This window comes from Aquarana catesbeiana, linkage group LG06, assembly GCF_042186555.1.
Source record: "Aquarana catesbeiana isolate 2022-GZ linkage group LG06, ASM4218655v1, whole genome shotgun sequence".
NCBI classification, from domain to species: Eukaryota; Metazoa; Chordata; class Amphibia; order Anura; family Ranidae; genus Aquarana; species Aquarana catesbeiana.
In genome coordinates this window covers 275,798,875-275,820,557 of record NC_133329.1, presented here as the reverse complement: position 1 = coordinate 275,820,557, position 21,683 = coordinate 275,798,875, and the positions used below count along the sequence as shown (strand labels likewise).

General features: G+C 44.2%; 2 protein-coding genes across 3 annotated transcripts in view; one reads left to right on the top strand and one right to left on the bottom strand.

Moving 5' to 3' along the window:
- Nucleotides 1-10,333, bottom strand: part of FASTKD2 (FAST kinase domains 2) — a 97,759-nt gene extending 87,426 nt beyond the window's left edge. Inside the window, exons 1-2 of the mRNA XM_073633392.1 lie at nucleotides 10,223-10,333; nucleotides 2,548-3,301 (exon numbers count right to left, since the gene is read on the bottom strand). Of these exons, the coding sequence (XP_073489493.1) occupies nucleotides 2,548-3,228 (681 nt within the window). The 5' untranslated portion in view covers nucleotides 3,229-3,301; nucleotides 10,223-10,333. The remainder of the gene's footprint in view (nucleotides 1-2,547; nucleotides 3,302-10,222) is intronic.
- Nucleotides 10,334-10,416: 83 nt separating this feature from the next.
- Nucleotides 10,417-21,683, top strand: part of MDH1B (malate dehydrogenase 1B) — a 107,571-nt gene continuing 96,304 nt past the window's right edge. The window contains exon 1 of one of the 2 annotated variants that reach the window (XM_073633389.1): nucleotides 10,417-10,555. In XM_073633389.1, the coding sequence (XP_073489490.1) occupies nucleotides 10,534-10,555 (22 nt within the window). In that variant the 5' untranslated portion in view covers nucleotides 10,417-10,533. The remainder of the gene's footprint in view (nucleotides 10,556-21,683) is intronic. The other variant, XM_073633391.1, reaches the window with a different exon arrangement.

Genomic DNA, 21,683 nt, shown 5'->3' with positions numbered 1-21,683 from the left:
TTCCCCATTCAGTCTCTTTTCGACGGCCATATTCTCCTTTTGGCCGCCAGGGTGAGCAAGACCTTGCCGGCGGATCCTTTGATCAGCTCCGGACTTTTGCAGTGAGGCACGCATGCGTGAATCCTTCATGCGTGCGCGCAACATTGTGACATCACGTTTTTGCGGCGAACATGACAACAGTGGTCGGGGACTTCCGCCTTCCGGAACGTCGAGGAAGTTACGCGGCGGCCGCACACTTTGCGGCCAGTACACCACTATTTTGGAAGGAGGGGGGGCGGTGCCTGCAATGGATCATCTGATCCCCTCAATTATAGGAGGCACTACTTAAAAAGTGGCAGGCTGCATGTAGATCGAGACATTCCATGCATGCCTGAATGGATGCTCATCCTACACAAATGGCTCAATGTAAGTACAGATTTCAATTATGTCAGAGCATCTAGTCCCTTGCCGTGCCCGTCAGACAAGGTTACAATTATCGGAACGCCATCACTATAAATCATAACTAACTCAATGGCTTGGCTCTTTTCCTTATAGAGTCCGCACCTTTCCTGCACATTTTGCAGTCAGGCTTCCAATTACACTCAATCGATGGTTTATATTATCTATATCAGCACCAAGGTAAATGAAAATCACTCTCACACACGTTCTTTTTGTTTGCACTTCTAATATTAATATATATTTTTTTTTAAATATTTTTAAGGTTCTATATTTTAGATTATATATTTTCTTTTGTTTTCATACATTTTGCACATTTTCGTTTAGTTCACAGCGAGCCAACATCACTTACTTTATCCATGCATTAATCATCATTTTTTTCTAGTACACATTTAATCACGACTTTGACTGCCTTATTAAGCAGTTTTAAATGCACATTCTCACCTAGAACTATTATTGTATTATTTATCATACAGAACAAATCACACATTCACTATTTATATTATATATTACATTTCATTCATTACTTCTCATACAATGAACACATAACTAATTTATCTTCTCATATAATTTGACAGAATGTCACTACAACATGTACAATATGAACAATAAACTTTTGTTATTTGTTGGGCACCCTTTGCCAGTACACCAAGGGCCCATCACTTTACCCTCACTTGATATACTGTTATCTTTTGGGAATCATTGCAGGTGCCGCTTTTCCTTTTCCCTCTGAAGGGTGTCCATAGTGTGACTTCTTGCAAGCCCCATCGGGCTGGATTCCTTTTTCCTTGGGGTGGCGCAGATAATTGTGGAGCCCCCTTGATCGTTCAACTGATTTGAAATCGCTGGTTATGAGACCCTCTATTCTACCATCTAGTGGTAACTATACCTTGTGTACATAGAAAATTGGTACACTATGAAATGTTTTTGAAATTTGAGATCTTGAATGTATTTCTTTTAGAGCAAACCACCCCCCTTGAAGAAGACCATGACTGTATGGGTCGAAATGCGTCGGGGCTTCAATATAGTAGACATTAATGTGATGTTGTCCATTATTGTGTTTGCATTGCTGCACTGTGGAATATGTACCGTGTTCTTCAACCAGAGCTGATATTTTAAATGTTAACATGAATCTGACTTTTTCTTAATAAAGACTTTTTTATATAATTCTTTCATATCATTATTTGATTTTGTTACATTGCTGCTAAAAAAAAACCCTTGGAGGAACTTCTCCATATTGCTTGTTCCAGGGTGTGCAGCTCAAATCTCTCCTATGCAATAACTGAAATCTTCCTCCTATGATCTCCCACCCCCATCACGGTAGGTGTTATTTGAGACAACAGACCTGTGGCAGGCACTCATCAACAGTGCCAACTATGCCCACCCTTTCTGCCCAGCTCCTCCAATCATAAAAGCATACTATAGCTTTTATGATTCCACTGATTGACTTCTCACAAATGAGAGCTGGAAAATTTTAGTTTTAGCAGCACTGCAGCCAATAAGCTGTGTATCCTGACAGTGGGGAGGAAGAAGAGTCTCCTTGCTGTCAGAATACGACACAGTGGGAAGGATTCCGCATCCATACCTAATGTGTGGATGGGGGAACCTTTTGACTGAACAAAAAAAAAAAAAAAAAAAACAGAACCCTGTATGAGCAGCTTAACAATAACTATGATGTGTCTCTTCTGCTGATGTCTCTTCTTTTAGGTGAAATCTTCCTCTGTCCATGACCACCCCCTCTCAGCAAAGGAGCCTGACTATGTCTGCCCTTTCCTTCTCCATTCATAGAAGCCGTACCACACCTTTTAGGAGGGAAAGATGATCTATGAATGAAGGACAGGCAGATGAGTGATAGGTCCACTCCCCCCATTCATAGATCGTGTTTCATTTATAGTAGCTGTAGTACGGCTTCTAAAAAATGGAGCAGCAGGGTGAAAAAAGCAGACATAGTCAGGCTCTCATTTAGGTGAAAAGTTCATAAAACATGAAAATTATTGTATAAAAAGAAGAGCAAGGAAGTGGTGAGCCAAAGTACAGTAAGTGGTGAAAGGTGCGCTTTAATACTGACATTTCCCAAAAACATTCAAAATGTACATAAACAATTAAACTCACCTGGCAAATAAGCAGAAGATTCTGAATCAATTTTGATTGTTGATGTATTTGTAAACGCACAAACACATATAGCATCCGGATCAAAGCCTCGGGTGACATGACTGGAGCCATCTTCAAGATTCCATGAGTCAGATTGTGAAAGTGTGGATGACCAACTATGGAGTCTCTTTCAGTGAGTTTCTGTTTCTCGTTAAGTGCCAAGAATGTATTCCAGAGTTTTAGAACACCTTCGAAAAGTTCATCTTTCCTGTACGAGGGTCTTAAAAAGACATTCAGTACATCCCTGGGCGTAGTACATTTATTCAGAGCAATCATGGTAGAAGATGGTACCATTTTAGGGGTACTAGCCAGTTCATCTGGTTTCAAACTAATCTCCTCATTTAAAGGGCTAACATTATTACCATCAGAGATGGCAGGAGAATCATTTAATGGTCCATCTACCCAATCAGATGTCATATTTTTAGCTTGATTACATAGTGAACTTTCGTGACTAACACACCTTATGGGTACAGTGACTGAACTGAATGCCGGTCTCAAAGTACGAGTATCTGAAGTCAGAGGAAGTGTAGCTTTTGATCTATAGTTCTTTGTAAATTTAGGAAAGCTCAACCCTGCTAAAGAACTGCATGGCTGTAGTTGCCGTATCGTTTGCAGCATGTATATACAGGTCTTGCTTCCCATCTCTGAAGTCTTCTGAGAAATTCTGGCAAAATGGCATTGGGGGGGTTGTATTCTTCACTGCTGTGTCTATTAGCTGTAAACAAAATGGAACAAAAACAAAAGATCTTACAAAATGCACAAAAGAAATCTCTTAAAATAAATTACAATTGGCATCTTTGGCAATAGTCTAAAGGCTCAAATCATAAAGTTGACTTGGATAAGGATCCCTATAGTCCATATAAATTCAAAGTGATTTAAAAATGGAGTTCACTTTTTTCTCCCTATGTACTAATATACCATTAATGTACTTCTGTTGCAGAAAGAAAAAAAGCTTTCTATGTATTTTAGGAAAAAGGCCTTTCCTCAGCCTCCAGCTTGTTCCATTGAAAAGTTCATGACTTCCTGGTATGGATTTAGGATACACTGTTACGACTCAGCAGCTGACCTCATTAGAACACACCTTGCATTCCTTCCCCTCCAGGAGATTGCTCCCACCTACCTCTGTACTCACATGCAGACAGTAGTATTGAAAACAGGAGAAGTGTGTCCTGGAAATCTGTAAAGGTCACTATACAATCGTCTTTAGATCTACCAACAACTACTGCAAGGACCTGCCTGATTGGATACAGAGTGATTGGATAGACAGGTGTGTCTTCCTATTACATAGTTTTGGTAAATCTAAATTATACAGACAATGTACAGATTGCATAGTGTATAGCCACCTTTGTACACCTAAAATGACCTAGATGCGCTTTCTCATTATTTATTTGTTAATGGCACCCCAAACACTGAAGCAAACACACAATTTGCAGCATGAAATAATGAGCGTCAAACGCACAGTAATAAACATGCAACCCTCATCACGCCAAAACGTCCCATGAGCAAGCAGCTTGCTATAGGGACACCCGAGTCGAGACGCTGCTCTGTGTGTCCCAGGTAGCCGAGACTCTTGTGTAACATCGCTGGATCAAGATGGGGCTCAGGTAAGTAGTAAGGGGGCTGCTGCATACAGAAGGTTTTTTTTATCTTTGAGCGATAGTAAAGTCTTGTTTTGTTTTAGTTAAAAATAACAAACATACTTACCTGCTCTGTACAGTGGATTTGCACAGAGCAGCCCAGATCCTCCTCTTCTCGGGTCCCTCTTTGCTGCCCCTGGCCCCTCCCTCCTGTTGAGTGCCGCTCTGGGAGCACCCGAGCCGAGCCACAGCCCCTCATGTCCACTCAGACAAGGAGCCCTGGCCTGGCCCCGTCCCATTCGCTACTCATTGGCTGAATGACTTTGACAGCAGCAAGAGCCTATGGCAGCTGTCTCAGCCAATGAGGGGAGTCCTGGGCAGCCCAGACACTCCTACAACAATTGCTGGATCTAGATTGGGCTCGGCTAAGTATTAGAGGGGCTGATGCACACAGAAGGCTTTTGATCTTAATGCACAGAACACATTAAGATTAAAAAAAAAAAAAAGCCTTCTGCCTTTACAATCACTTTAATGCATAAAATACATTAAAGTGGTTGTAAACCCCATTCATGAAATTTGACCTAAGCACATTTATCTGTAGTGTTTGCTTATCTCTCTCTAAAGCTTTAAGTGCCATGTCTTTCTGCTGCTCCGTTCACCTGTGATCAGCAGAGTCACTTCTGACAAGTTTTTTGACACATGAGATAACAGCAGCTAAAAATTTGTGTCATGGAAGGGAGCTTAGAGGTAGATTAGCAGAAAGCGTGTCTATTCAGGTAACAGCTCTGCATGTTCCTTCTTTCCTCTGCCTATGTGGAGTGGGGGGGGGGGGGGGTGTCCCTTTCCTCCAATCAGCTCTCACACAGAGCAAGTCCAGACTCCACACCCACCACTTTTAAATAAAGTACTCAGACGATTTTTAATAATAAATAAATACAGTAGCATGATCTTTATACATACATAGAAAGGTGTGGCAATTAAACATTGTATGTTTAGTATCACTTTAACCACTTGACCTCCGGAAGGTATAACCCCCTTCATGACCAGGCAAATTTTGCTATTAGGAACTGCGCTACTTTAACCCGTCAATTGCTCGGTCATGCAACCCTACAAACATATTAAACGTACATCATTTTTTTTCACACAAATAGAGCTTTATTTTCCTGGTATTTAATCACCAGCCGGTTTCTTATTTTATGCTAAATAAATGAAAATAATACAGAAAAGTAAAAAAAAAATATTGCAAACAAATCATCTTTCTTCATAAAGTTAGACCACAATGTAGTCTACACTTCTTTGGTAAAAATAACCCACATCAGTGCATTATATTTAGTCCGTGTGAAAGGTATAGAGCAGGGGTGAGTAACCTTTGAGAGGTGGAGATCTACCTGAACAACATGAAGAAGAAGAAGAAAACAAATATCACTGTAAAAATACCGTATTTATCAGCGTATAACACGCACCCCAATTTAAGAGGGAAGTTTCAGGAAAAAAATAACTTTTTTTTAACCACTTCAGCCCCGGAGGATTTTACCCCCTTCCTGACCAGAGCACTTTTTGCGATTTGGCACTGTGTCGTTTAACTGACAATTGTGCAGTCGTGCAATGTTGTACCCAAACAAAATTGATGTCCTTTTTTTCCCACAAATAGAGCTTTCTTTTGGTGGTGTTTGATCACCTCTGCGGTTTTTATTTTTTGCGCTATAAACAAAAAAAAAGAACAATATTTTTTACTTTTTGCTATAATAAATAGCCCCCAAAAATGTATTAAAAAACTAGGTCGATATGTATTCTTCTACATATTTTTGGTAAAAAAAAATCGTAATAGGCGTATATTGATTGGTTGCGCAAAATGTATAGCGTCTACAAAATAGGTGATAGTTTTATGCCATTTTTATTTTTAATTTTTTTTTTTTTTTTATTAGTAATGTCGGTGATCTGCGATTTTTATTGGGACTGCGACATTATGGCGGAGAGATCGGACACTTTTGACACTATTTTGGGACCATTGTCATTTATACAGCCATCAGTGCTATAAAAATGCATTGATTACTGTGTAAATGACACTGGCAGTGAAGGGGGCGGTAAAGGGGTTAAGTGTGTCCTAGGGAGTGATTCTAACTGTTAGGAGGCTTGGCTTCAACACACAGGACAGTGATCACTGCTCTTGATGACAGGGAGCGGTGATCTCTGTCCTGTCACTAGGCAGAACGGGGAAATGCTTTGTTTACAAAAGCATCTCCCCGTTCTTCCTCTCCATGACACGATCGCGGGCACCCGGCGGACATCGAGTCTGCGGGACCCACGGTCACGGGGACCGCGGCATGTGCGTGCGCGCCCGCGACACCGCTTCTTAAAGGGGACGTACATGTACGCCTTTTTGCCTACCAGTGCCATTCTGATGACTTAAATTAGCGTGCGCTGGTCGGCAATCGGTTAAATAAAACACTTTGAAGCTAAATAATGGTCAGTGAGAATTGCCGGCATTCAACTGCTGCAGGGAGGAAAATACAGTCCATTGGTTCCACTAAATAACACCTCACTGCTCCTCCTCTCCAGTTTCTGGGGTCAGTAACCAAGGGATGCAATCTACCCACGATTATTGTATCCAATACAGCCCACGATTGACGGGTTGCTGGCATCTACAAACTATGGTATATATGTTTGAAAATTGATTAGTCCTGATGTACTGACATATTGAAGTTGTACTTTTTTTGTCACAATTTTATGGAAAATTAGGAAATTTAATAAAATTGTTTTTTTTCACCTACTGTCACTAGTGCAGCACAGTGTCATCATATGACTGGTGTGGGGATGATCAGGGATACTAACTGGTGACAGTATGTAAAATAAAAAAATGTTTTGATTCCAGTATTTAACCACTTCAATACCAGGCACTTAGACACCTTCCCGCCCAGACCAATTTTCAGCTTTCAGCGCTGTCGCAATTTGAATGACAATTGCGCGATCATACAACACTGTACCAAACAATTTTTTAATCATTTTGTTCCCACAAATAGAGCTTTCTTTTGGTGGTATTTGATCACCTCTGCGGTTTTTATTTTTTTGTGCAACAAATAAAAAAAAAAAGACCGAAAATTTTGAAAAAAAAAACAAGTTTTTCTTTGTTTCTGTTAAAATTTTTTGGAAATGGGCACCGATGGGCACTCATAGGCGGCACGGATGGGCATTTGTAGGTGGCATTGATGGGTACTTATGGGTGGCACTGATGGGTACTTATTGGTGGCACTGACAGGTGGCACCGATGGACACTGATGGTTGGCATTGATGCCCCTAAGGGTGGCATTGCTGGGCATCAGTGCTATATAATAGTGCCAATCAGTGCCCATTTGTGGGCACTGATTGGCACAGATTGGGCATTGACTGGGCACATGTGGATGGCCATGGGGTACATACCAGACTGACACACCGATCCACCAATCGCCGCGATGCGCGCCCCCGCGGGCGCGAGGCGCCATGTTATTCTGCTGGACATCATATGACGCCGAGTCAGGATAACTGAACCACCGCCCGGCCGTCATCTGCTATGGGCTGGGCAGGAAGTGGTTAAAGTGAATTTTAAAGTCTTGAATGAATGAATAACAAACATGTTGTAAAAAATGAATAACAAACATGTACTTACCTGCCCTGTGCAGTGGATTTGCACAGAGCAGCCCAGATCATCTTCTTCTCAGGTCCCTCTTTGGTGCTCCTGGCTCCTCCCTCCTGTCGAGCGCCCCCACAGCAAGCAGCTTGCTATAGGGGTGCCCGAGCCAAGCTGCCGCACTCTGTGTCCATTCAGACACGGCGCTTCCGTTTGGCCTAACCCCCTCTCTCTCGATTAGCTAACTGACTCTGACTGACAGCCCCAGGAGCCAATGGCACTGCTGCTGTATCTCAGCCAATCAGGAGGGAGAGTCCCGGATGGCCAAGAGATTTGTGGACATCGCTAGACAGAGCTGGGGCTCAGGTAAGTATTGGGGAGGCTGCTGCACACAGAAGGCTTTTAATTTTATAAAAAAAACTTCTGACTTTGCAACCACTTTTTTAATATTCTTTTTTGTTTACCTACTCTTATCAGAGTAGTTCAGTGGAGGGGTGATCAGGGATTTTTTTTTTACACTGTTATTGCTTATAATAGTGACCATTAGGGGTGCAACGGATCAAAAAACTCATGATTCGGATCGTTCCTCGGATCAGGAGTCACGGTTCGGATAATTTTCGGATCAACAAAAAAAAAATCTCCCTCACTGTAATATCCACAATCTCCCTATTGGCAGGGTGTGGCAGGGTATTGGCAGGGTATTGGCAGGGCATTGCAGAGTATTGGCAGGGCATTGCAGAGTATTGGCACTGCTGCCATCTGATCTCTCCCCTCCACTGTACAGATCAGTACACAGAGGGGAGAGAGGAACCGGCGTCATGACATGACACCGGTTTGTTACAAGTGATCGCTCCGTCATTTGACGGAGCGATCATGTGCTAAATGGCCGCCGGGTGTACCAAGATGGCCGCCGCTCCAGAGCTAGGCCGAAGCTGCGGCCTTTCCTATGGCTGAGGCCACAGAGCGCTCCGCGGATCGCGGGTGTCCCGTACGGATCAACCGCCGCGGATCGGATCACGGATCGATAAGCCGTTGCACCCCTAGTGACCATCAATGTTATAAGCCAGCCGTCTACAAATTGCAGCCTGGGGGCCAGATGAGGCCCTTTATCTGGCCTTTGCAGCACTATTCCTCCTACTGACACCAACAATGGGGACATAATTCTTGCCACTGACACCAATGATGGGGCACCATTCCACCCGCTGACACCAACGACGGGGCACCATTCTTCCCAGCGAGACCAACGACAGAGCACTGTTCTTCCCAGTGACACCAATGATGGGGCACTGTTCCTCACAGCGACACCAACGATGGGGCACTATTCTTCCCAATGTGGGGCACTGTTCTTCCCAGTGGCACCAACGATGGGACACTATTCCCTCCAGTGGCACCAACGATGGGACACTATTCCCTCCAGTGGCACCAACGATGGGACACTATTCCCTCCAGTGGCACCAACGATGGGACACTATTCCCTCCAGTGGCACCAACGATGGGACACTATTCCCTCCAGTGGCACCAACGATGGGACACTATTCCCTCCAATGGCACCAACGATGGGACACTATTCCCTCCAGTGGTACCAACGATGGGACACTATTCCCTCCAATGGCACCAACGATGGGACACTATTCCCTCCAGTGGCACCAACGATGGGACACTATTCCCTCCAATGGCACCAACGATGGGACACTATTCCCTCCAGTGGCACCAACGATGGGACACTATTCCCTCCAGTGGCACCAACGATGGGACACTATTCCCTCCAGTGGCACCAACGATGGGACACTATTCCCTCCAATGGCACCAATGATGGGACACTATTCCCTCCAGTGGCACCAACGATGGGACACTATTCCCTCCAGTGGCACCAACGATGGGACACTATTCCCTCCAGTGGCACCAACGAGCTAATGGGACACTATTCCTCCCACTAAAAAGGTGACATTGTTTACTCTCACTGACAGAGACACCAGGGGACAGATGCTACATCCACCTAGGTAAGTATAATGGGAAAAAACTCATACTTCTCTTTTAATGGGTAACATGTGGACAATTTGGTGTATCAGAGTTCATTGTCATGTCACGGTTGTACACAAGGCTTGACATGTTGGGTATGGCTTTCGGTACTATATTGGGTGCAATCGATTAACAATTAGAAGCTGATAGAAAGGACTCCTGATCATGTGACCATTTTGACAGCCAATCACAGATCACATGATCTGACAGCCCTCCAGCATTACAATGTATAAAGGATCAGTCGTGCTATTAGTGACAAGTGAAATGATCTGTTCCTTTACCCTGCTTGGACCAAGCACAGCTCATCAATCAGCCCACATGTTCTACATAAAGTAACATGAAGCCAGTGTCATGATAACACGATCACAGCTGACATCTCCACCACAGTGAGCCTCCAACGGACACAGCCGCTGTCAGTTAGCTCCAATACACTCACCTTGATCACACACAGGCGAAGAACATCATGACTGCCCCCAGGACGCTGCCATGACATGACATCACCAAACCACTCCCCCCCCCGGCTACGGCAACCACGATGGGCCAGAACTCGTTCACGCGTTGTGACAAAATCCCAATAGAGAGAACGGCTACAGCGACTCCTCGCGGCCAACAATGGAAACGTATTTGCTATACAGATAGACAAGAACAGTGGGAGGTGCGTGGTGATGATCCGCCCCTTGATCTTCTGTGTAGCGTTGCTTGGCAACACCGCGGCGTGACTTTCTGCTGTACTGTGTGGGTGACGTGATGGCGAAGTTCGTACTTGCAGGTAAAGTTGTATTCCCTTTTGTGGCATAAATGTCTAATGTATCTTCTCCTATTTCTGAGGTATATAGGCGTAGTACGTAGATAGAAATCAGGTGAGAATTTAGCTGTGCAAGAACACTAATTACCACTACAGTCACCTTAGAAATAAATCCTGAAGTGATTGCTTCTATTTACCACCAGAGGGCGCCCCGCCTCACCTTCTCATCCTGCCAGTGTACAGGTCTCTCTACACAGAGACAGCGGATTGGACAGTTAGGCTGGATTCACACCTATGCAGTTTTAGTGCTTTTTACATTTTGCAGATTTGCACTACAGTCCATTTAACATGGTTTCCTATGGAACACATTCTGTAGTGTAAATCTGCAAAACACAAAAAGCAATTAAAATGCATAGGTGTGAATCAGGCCTTAAAGTGGAAGTCCACCCTAACACTTAAATTCTCCCCTGCAATCATTAATGTGAGCTAAGCTCAGCCTTATGCTTCAAAATGAAAAAATCCCAGTTTTTCTACCTTTATTTTGTAGAATCCAGTGCTGTCACATGACTTCATTTCTACTTCCTTCTGACACTAAAAGCAGACAGTGGGTGTGGTTACTGAAATCTAGTGACATCATTTCCTGGGAGGGACTCTGTTCCTGTGTAGCCAGTGGGAGGAGCTAATCATAGGTTCCTGCCCAGTGTTCTATCATTGTACATCCTAATTCATGAGAAAATGAAGAAATAAAAAGCCCCATCCACACAGGACAGGGGGGCGGGGGGTGTCAGAGCTGGGAGTACACTGGAGTCTCAGCTCACCGTCTACAATGATCATAGTACAGGCAACCACACCAAGGCTCCGTTTCCACTAGTGCGACTTGTCATACGACTCTGGACACATAAAGTCACATGACAAGTCACAGCCCATTGATTTCAATGGCAAACGTTCCCATCTATGCAACTTTGAAAAGGTACCTGTAATGGTTTGATGCGACTTTGATCCAGAGAGTGTAAAGTTGGATCAAAGCTGCACTCTAAATCGTGCAACTTTGGGGTTGCAATAGTGGAAACGGGAATTGTCTTGCGACTATGTGTCCAAAGTCACATGACAAGTCACAGCCCATTAATTATAATAGGACCCATTCATATAAGTCCAACCCATGTGTGTGATTATATGTCAGTATTACATTGTATATCCCTGTATGTTGCGCTCGTTCTGGTGCTTATCTAATAGTTTCTTAAAACTATTGATGCCCCCCGCTGAGACCACTGCCTGTGGAAGGGAATTCCACATCCATACCACTCTTACAGTAAAGAACCCTTTACGTAGTTTAAGGTTAAACCTCTTTTCTTCTAATTTTAACGAGTGGCCACGTGTCTTGATAAACTCCCTTCCGCGAAAATTTTTTTCCCTATTGTGGGGTCACCAGTACGGTATTTGTAAATTGAAATCATATCCCCTCTCAAGCGTCTCTTCTCCAGAGAGAATAAGTTCAGTGCTCGCAACCTTTCCTCATAACTAAGATCCTCCAGACCCTTTATTAGCTTTGTTGCCCTTCTTTGTACTCCCCCCATTTCCAGTACATCCTTCCTGAGGACTGGTGCCCAGAACTGGACAGCATACTCTAGGTGCAGCCGGACCAGAGTCTTGTAGAGCGGGAGAATTATCGTTTTATCTCTGCAGTTGATCCCCCTTAATGCATGCCAATATTGTGTTTGCTTTGTTAGCAGCAGCTTGGCATTGCATGTCATTGCTGAGCCTATCATCTACTAGGACCCCCAGGTCCTTTTCCATCCTAGATTCCCACAGAGGTTCTCCCCCCAGTGTATAGATTGCATTCATATTTTTGCCACCCAAATGCATTATTTTACATTTTTCTACATTGAACCTCATTTGCCATGTAGTTGCCCACCCCATTAATTTGTTCAGATCTTTTTGCAAGGTTTCCACATCCTGCGGAGAAGTTATTGCCCTGCTTAGCTTAGTATCATCCGCAAATACAGAGATTGAAATATTTACTCCATCCTCCAGACTTTGAAAATCAGCAACTTTGAAAAGGTACCTGCATTGCTTTGATGCAACTTTGATCCAGAGTGTAAAGTTGGATCAAAGCTGCACTCAAAGTCACATCAAATTCACACTCTACATCATGCAACTTTGGGGTCGCAATAGTGGAAATGTAGACTAAGGCTCCATTTCCACTAGTATGAATTGACACATAAAGTCGCATGACAAGTCACAGCCCCTTGATTGCAATGGCAAACGTTTCCCTCTATGCGATTTTGAAAGGGTACCTGCAATGCTTTGATGTGACTTCGATCCAGAGAGTGTAAAGTTGGATCAAAGTTGCACTCAAAGCTGCATCAAAGTCACACTTCAAATTTGCACTCTAGTGTTAGGCTACGTTTCCATTAGTGCGACTCCAAAGCTTTGCGATTTAGAGTGTGACTTTGAGTGCAGCTTTGATCCATATTTAGACTCTGGATCAAAGTCACATCAAAAGTTGCATCAAAGTAGTGCTGGCACCTTTTCAAAGTCGCTGATTTTCAAAGGCGCATAGATGGGAACGTTTGCCATTGAAATCAATGGGCTGTGACTTGTCATGAGACTTTATGTGTCCAAAGTCGCATGACAAGTCGCACTAGTGGAAACAGAGCCTTAAACTCATTGCTCACATGTAGCTCCCTCAGCTGGGTGTGTGCCACTCTATGTACAGAGTGCCCATCACAGTGCCATGCAGAAACAACCATGTGATTGTTCACTGTAGATAAATCTGCAGCTTGTTGAATTGTAATCTAACAAACAGAACATACTTCCAAAGCCTGCCCTCCCCCGTTTCTCTCAGGAGAAACCTGAAATGTGGCTATGAAGACAGGAGGAGATCTGTGAAGGATAGGAGGGATGGGGGTGGGGCTGGGCAGGTCTTGGCATGTTTGTCTCAAAAGGAGAGGAGGGATGGGGGTGGGGCTGAGCAAGACAGGGGCGGTTAGAATGAATAGTAGGCATGCCTGAGTAGAAGAGAAGGACAACGTTTTCAGGAAGTGAGAGGCCCTCATGCAGAATTCAGAGAAGGGAAGTAAGGTTGTCCCTGTAGAACAGGAAGAAGCTGATTGTCTGGCTTTGATTAGACTTTCTAAGCTTGGCAATCAGCTATACAGAAAATAAGTAATGTCAAAGATAAAGATATTTTACATATAATTAATAGAAAAATTGACATTTTTGACTGGACTTCCACTTTAAAGTAGAACTTTTCTTAAAGTGGAGGTCCACCACAAAAAAAAAAAAAATTGCACCAAAAAATCCCCAAAAAAGTGGAGGAAAAAAAAAAATGTTTTCACTCACCTGAAATGGCTGTTGCTAGGCAGTCTTCCTAATCTGCCTCTTCCTACGCCACGGTGATGTTCTGTCTTCTCCTCTCCGCGTTGTCTTCTGGGGAATGAGGCGCGGTGTGTTATGGGAACTGTGTGTGTCCCACAACACATCGCGTCCCATTCACAAAGCACTGCGTGACTTGCGAACGCGCAGTAGGAAACAGGCAGTGAAGCCGTAAGGCTCCACTGCCTGTTTCCCTTAGTTAGGATGGCGGTGCCGGGAGCCGAGGGACGGGTCAGCCTCGGACGGCCGACATCGCGGGCACCCAGGACAGGTAAGTGTGCTTATTTAAAGTTAGCAGCTACAGTGTTTGTAGCTGCTGACTTTTAAATTTTTTTTTCACGGCCGGAACCCCCCTTTAACCACTTCAATAGAGGACACTTTCACCCCCTTCCTGCCGAGGCCAATTTTCAGCTTTCAGCGCTGTTGCAGTTTGAATGACAATTGCACAGTCATGCAACACTGTACTCAAGCTAAGTTTTTATCATTTTGTTCACACAAATAGAGCTTTCTTTTGGTGGTATTTAACCACTTGCCGACCAGCCGCCGCAGTGGCAAGGCGGCTCTATTGCGCGAATCGCTGTACCAGTACCAGTGAATAAGTATGGGGTACATTGCATCCCTACTCATTCACCTAAAAAAGTGTCAAAAATAAAGAAAAACAGTAGATGATTTTTGACAAGTCCTTTATTAAAAAAACAATGTCCCGATGTAGCTCCATCGTCAATCATGCCGCACGGCCAGACCCCAAAAAAAAACCAGCTCTGCCCACGACAAAGGCTGGCCGCCTAATGCCTAGTCCACCGGGTGACAGTTCTTAAATAGGTAATGGGTAGGGCCACCTTGTGATGTCACCGGCCAGGGCATGCTGGATCAGTGACATCACAAGGGGTGGGGCCACCAGGTGACATCACAAGGGGACGGGGTCACCGGCTGACGTCATCGGGTGACTCTGCCCCTTTGCTATTTAAGAAATGTCAGGTGGAGGAGCAGGCATTCAGCAGGAAGGGTTTTTTTTTTTGTTTTTTTTTTGTCTGGCAATGGCGTGATTGACGATGGATCTACATCAGAGGGCATTGTTTTTTATTTTTTATATACCCCATACTTATTCACATAGGGGGGCTGGGAACTGGGGGCCCCCTTGCTAAAGGGGGCTTTCAAATTCCAAAAAGCCCCCTCCCGCAGACCCCCCACAACCACAGCCCAGGGTTGTGGGAAAGAGGCCCTTGTCCCCATCATAGTTACATAGTAGGTGAGGTTGAAAAAAGACACAAGTCCATCAAGTCCAACCTATGTGTGTGATTATGTGTCAGTATTACATTGTATATCCCTGTATGTTGTGGTCATTCAGGTGATTATCTAATAGTTTCTTGAAGCTATCAATGCTCCCCGCTGAGACCACCGTCTGTGGAAGGGAATTCCACATCCTTGCCGCTCTTACAGTAAAGAACCCTCTACGTAGTTTAAGGTTAAACCTCTTTTCTTCTAATTGTAATGAGTGGCCACGAGTCTTATTAAACTCTCTTCTGCGAAAAAGTTTTATCCCTATTGTGGGGTCACCAGTACAGTATTTGTAAATTGAAATCATATCCCCTCTCAAGCGTCTCTTCTCCAGAGAGAATAAGTTCAGTGCTCGCAACCTTTCCTCATAACTAAGATCCTCCAGACCCTTTATTAGCTTTGTTGCCCTTCTTTGTACTCGCTCCATTTCCAGTACATCCTTCCTGAGGACTGGTGCCCAGAACTGGACAGCATACTCCAGGTGCGGCCGGACCAGAGCCTTGTAGAGTGGGAGAATTATCGTTTTATCTCTGGCGTTGATCCCCCTTTTAATGCATGCCAATATTCTGTTTGCTTTGTTAGCAGCACCTTGGCATTGCATGCCATTGCTGAGCCTATCATCTACTAGGACCCCCAGGTCATTTTCCATCCTAGTTTCCCCCAGAGGTTCTCCCCCCAGTGTATAGATTGCATTCATATTTTTGCCACCCCATTTTACATTTTTCTACATTGAACCTCATTTGCCATGTAGTCGCCCACCCCATTAATTTGTTCAGGTCTTTTTGCAAGGTTTCCACATCCTGCGGAGAAGTTATTGCCCTTCTTAGCTTAGGATCGTCTGCAAAAACAGAGATTGAACTGTTTACCCCATCCTCCAGGTCGTTTATAAACAAATTAAATAGGATTGGTCCCAGCACAGAACCCTGGGGAACCCCACTACCCACCCCTGACCTTTCTGAGTACTCCCCATTTATCACCACCCTCTGAACTCACCCTTGTAGCCAGTTTTCAATCCATGTACTCACCCTATGGTCCATGCCAACGGACCTTATTTTGTACAGTAAACGTTTATGGGGAACTGTGTCAAATGCTTTTGCAAAATCCAGATGCACCACGTCTACGGGCCTTCCTTTATCTAGATGGCAACTCACCTCCTCATAGAAGGTTAATAGATTGGTTTGGCAAGAACGATTCTTCATGAATCCATGCTGATTACTGCTGTTGATACCGTTCTTATTACTAAAATCTTGTATATAGTCCCTTATCATCCTCTCCAAGAGTTTACATACTATTGATGTTAGGCTAACTGGTCTGTAATTCCCAGGGATGTATTTTGGGCCCTTTTTAAATATTGGTGCTACATTGGCTTTTCTCCAATCAGCTGGTACCATTCCAGCCAGTAGACTGTCTGTAAAAATTAGGAACAACGGTCTGGCAATCACTTGACTGAGTTCCCTAAGTACCCTCGGATGCAAGCCATCTGGTCCCGGTGATTTATTAATGTTAAGTTTCTCAAGTCTAATTTTAATTCTGTCCTCTGTTAACCATGGAGGTGCTTCCTGTGTTGTGTCATGAGGATAAACACTGCAGTTTTGGTTACTGAAGCCCCCCGATTCACTCGTGAAGACTGAAGAGAAGAATAAATTCAATACCTTCGCCATCTCCCCATCCTTTATAACCAGATGTCCTTCCTTATTCTTTATGGGGCCAATATGGTCTGTCCTCCCTTTTTTACTGTTTACATACTTAAAGAATTTCTTGGGATTTTTTTTGCTCTCCTCCGCTATGTGTCTTTCATGTTCTATCTTAGCCGTCCTAATTGCACCCTTACATTTCTTGTTGCATTCTTTATAAAGTCTGAATGCTGAGGATGATCCTTCAACCTTGTATTTTTTGAAGGCCTTCTCCTTTGCTTTTATATGCATTTTTACATTGGAGTTAAGCCATCCAGGATTTTTGTTTTTTAAATTTATTACCCAATGGGATACATTGGCTAATGCCCTTATTTAATATGCTCTTAAAGCAAACCCATCTCTCCTCCGTATTCTTTGTTCCTAATATTTTATCCCAATTTATGCCTTTTAGCAAGGTTTGTAGTTTAGGGAAGTTGGCTCTTTTGAAATTCAGTGTCTTTGTGTTCCCTTTATGTTTCCTATTTGTGTGATTTATACTGAAACGAATTGACCTGTGATCGCTGTTACCTAAATTGCCCCGTATTTCCACATCCGTGATCAGGTCTGTATTGTTGGTAATCAGTAGATCCAGTAATGTTTTATTTCTAGTTGGTGCGTCTACCATCTGACCCATAAAATTGTCCTGCAAGACATTAAGGAACTGGCGAGCCTTAAATGAATGCACGGTTCCCTCCGCCCAGTCTATGTCTGGATAATTAAAATCCCCCCATTATGATAACACTTCCCATCCTTGCTGCTAATCCAATTTGTGATAGGAGATCCGTCTCCACTTCCTCCCTCAGGTTAGGGGGCCTATAGCTTACTCCCAGTATTATTTTCCCCTTAGCTTCATCCCTTTGGAGCTCTACCCATAAGGATTCCACCTCCTCTCTAGCTCCCTCAGTGATGTCATCTCTCACATTCGCTTGTACATTATTCTTGATATATAGGCATACCCCTCCCCCTTTTTTACCCTCTCTATCCTTGCGGTATAGGGTATACCCTTGAATGTTTGCCAGCCAATCATGAGAGCTGTTAAACCAGGTCTCTGAAATTCCCACAAAATCCAAATCCTCCTCGTACAACAGTATCTCTAGTTCACCCATCTTGTCCGCCATGCTCCTGGCATTGGTGAACATGCCACATAGTTTAGACCGGTCGCATATTGTCCTCTTATTGGGTGTTTCGAGATTGCAACTAGGACTTGCTACTATACTCACCTTGTGTTTTTGTGCTTTGTTTAACCTACCACTAATGCCCCCAATACTACCCTCTGGAATATCTTCCGCGCTGGCTATCTCTGTCTCTGGACCCTCCCCCCCCATCGCCTAGTTTAAAAACCCCTCTAACTTTTTGGCCATCTTCATTCCCAGCAGATCTGCACCCTCCTCATTTAGGTGCAGTCCGTTCTATAGTAGGTTACCGACTGAGAAGTCAGCCCAGTCCTCCAGGAACCCAAAGCCCTCCTTACTACACCAGCTCTTCAGCCACTTGTTTACTTCCCTAATCTCCCTCTGCCTTTCTGGTGTGGCTCGATGTACCGGTAGTATTCCTGAGAATACTACCTTGGAGGTCCTTTTCCTCAATTTAGCTCCTAAGTCCCTAAAATCATTCTTTAGGACACTCCATCTGCCTCTGACTTTGTCATTGGTGCCAGCGGGCACCATGACAGCCGGGTCTTCCCCAGCCCCTCCCAGTAATCTGTCCACAAGATCCGTGATGTGCAGAACCCGAGCGCCCGGTAGACAACATACTTTTTGGCGCTTCAGGTCTTGGTTACAGATTGCCCTCTCCGTCCTTCTAAGAATTGAGTCCCCTACCACCAGAATCTGTCTTACCTTTCCCTTTGCTGCCCCCCCACTCTCACTGGAGGAGTTCTTCCCCCGGCAGCTAAGAGAGTCCCTCAGCTCCAGCAGTGCTGGTCCCTGACTGGTTTCACCAATGTCACTCAATGGAGCGTACTTATTGGGATGCTCCAGTCCTGGATCGGCCTCCCTGGCACTTCCCCCTCTACCCCTCCTGACTGTCACCCATCTACTCTTTGCTAGTGCCGACACCTCTTTGTCTCCACCCGCCTCTGTGCTGGCCCCTGCCGCCACCTGCCGTGTACGTTCCCGGCTCTCCTTTAGTATGGAGGGACTTCTCAGTGCTGACAGTTGCTTCCCCAGATTCAGAACCTGGGCTTCCAGGGAAACAATATGCTTACATTTTGCACAGCAGTATTCGCCCTCGATCGGATGATCAAGGAACGCATACATGCAGCAAGATGTACAAAGAGTCGCCTCTCCACACCCACCGGGTATTGTACCTATTGAATTTAGTGAGGATTTGGGGATTTTACCCTGTCCAAATTACCTAACAGCTAGCTTCCTGGCACTAATACTCAAGACAATACACAGGTACACAACAAGACAATACCCAGGTACTCACAGACCTGCGTGCAATCGCAGAACAGTCGTAGACCTACGTGCACTCGCAATACTCAAGTATACAGTACACAATACACAAGTACTAACGATCCACACACACTACTCAGAAAACACTCAGGTACTCACACTACACAGGTACTATGACCCCTGTTATAACCTCCTGTTTTAAACAAGGACAAGGTGCTTTGGGGCCCCAAAGCAGCCCCCCCATGTTGGGGGCATGTGGCTTGGTATGGTTCAGAGGGGGCACTCACTCACCCCCCTCCTTTCCTGGCCTGCTGGGCTACATGCTCAGAAAAGGGTCTGGGATGGATTCTAATGGGGACCCCACACTGTCTTTTTTTAAAAAATTGGCATGGGGTTCCCCTTAGAATCCATACCAGACCTTAAGGGCCTGGTATGGATTGGGGGGGAGCCACATTTTTCAGACTTTTCTATTGCCGGCATTGTTTTGTTTTAATTTCAGCTGTCAGTGGGGAAGCCCGCTGACAGCTGATGAGTCATCGGTTATTAGGGACGCTGGCTTCCCAGCCCTCTCCTTAACAGCCAGCTATTCTTTACACAGAATTCGAATTGTTCCAAAAATTTGGAATTTGTTAGAAAATGAAAATTTAATGAAAACAAAAAGAAACTAAACTAATTGGAAACCAAACTAAACAAATTGCAAAACTAAACAAAAGTAGTAACATAATGAATCTATCTGAAACGAAACAAAACAAATTATTCTATTCTGCAGATGTATACTATGGTGTATACATCTGAAAATTGATCAATCCTGATGTATTGACAGCCTGTCTAATTTTCTGAGACCCTAAAATGCCAGGACAGTAGAAATACTCTTCAAATGACCCTCTTGGAAAGTAGACAGTTCAGCATTTTTTTTTTTTTTTTTTTAAATTACATTTTTTTCCCGATTTTGTTTTAACCATAGTAACATTGAACTGCTCTGGGGAAGTGATTAGGATTCTTATTTATTTTTTTTCACACAATATGTTTGCTTTTAGCAGTGAATTACAGAATGAAACTGAATCATTCAGTCTGTTTTATTGTGATTAGCTGTAATTGGTCTAAATCGCATGGTACAGATGGGCTGTGATTGGCCCTGTCTATTCCATGTGATCATATCGACCAATCACAGCTAGCCACACAATTGTACATAATAGATGGCATAAAAGGAAGCCATCCATTGTACAACGGTCATGTGACCTGATGTGATTCGTCACGGCGGTCACATGATACCGGCAGCGAGCCAGTACGTTAATCAGTCATCGGCTGTGTCCCGTGGACACGGCCGGTGACAGATCACACCGCTGGGAAAGCTACCACCTGGCCATCATTTGTCTATAGGCTGGGTGTAAAGTGGTTAAAGGAGAAGTGTGGGGTTAAAAAAAAACAAAAAACAAGACTGATAACTGAGAGATCACATGACCGCTGATCATTGTTAATTTTATTGCTGAAAATATTGGTCATAATTTTCGTCAAGGGCATGTTTCAAGTGACGAAAACTAAACGAAAATCAATTAAAATTTTTGTCAACGGGGAAAACGATCTTGAAAATCAATTCCAATTTTCAACAATGAACGAAAATGGAACAAAAATGTGAGAGAGTGACATTTACCCACGTGAACTTTCGCTTTCCTGCCTGTGAGTGTTTCCCCTCTCAGCAAGCAAGGTAGCAACTATAGCTTGCTTAGTGGTGTGACATGCTTAGCACTGTGCAGCATTACAGGCCTCCTCAGACCGTCCAGAGAGCACAGTGCACTATTACAGGCCTCCTCAGACTATTCAAGGAGCACTGTGCGCTATTACAGGCCTCCTCAGACCGTCCAGAGAGCACAGTGCACTATTACAGGCCTCCTCAGACCTTCAAGGGAGAACTGTGCGCTATTACAGGCCTCCTCAGACCATCCAGAGAGCACTGTGGTCTATTACAGGCCTCCTCAAACCGCTCAGAGAACACGGTTCGCTATTTCAGGCCTTCTCAGACCATCCAGAGAGCAAAGTGCAGTATTTCAGGCCTCCTCAGGCACTCCAGAGAGCACTGTGCGCTATTTCAGGCCTCCTCAGACCCTCTAGAGAGCACTGTGCACTATTACAGGCCTCCTCAGACCATCCAGAAAGCACTGGGTGGTATAGCAGGCCTACTCAGACCATACAGAGAGCACTGTGTGCTATTTCAGGCCTTCTCAAACCGTTCAGAGAGCACTGTGCAGTATTTTAAGCCTCCTCAGACTGTCCAGAGAGCACTGTGCACTATTTCAGGCCTCCTCAGACGACCGTCCACAGCACTGTGTACATCGATTTTTACTCCAGGAGTATATAATGAGTTTGGAAATTCTAGAGAAATGCTTAAATAATGCATTACAATTTAACTAAACCCATTCAATTGTAGTGGAC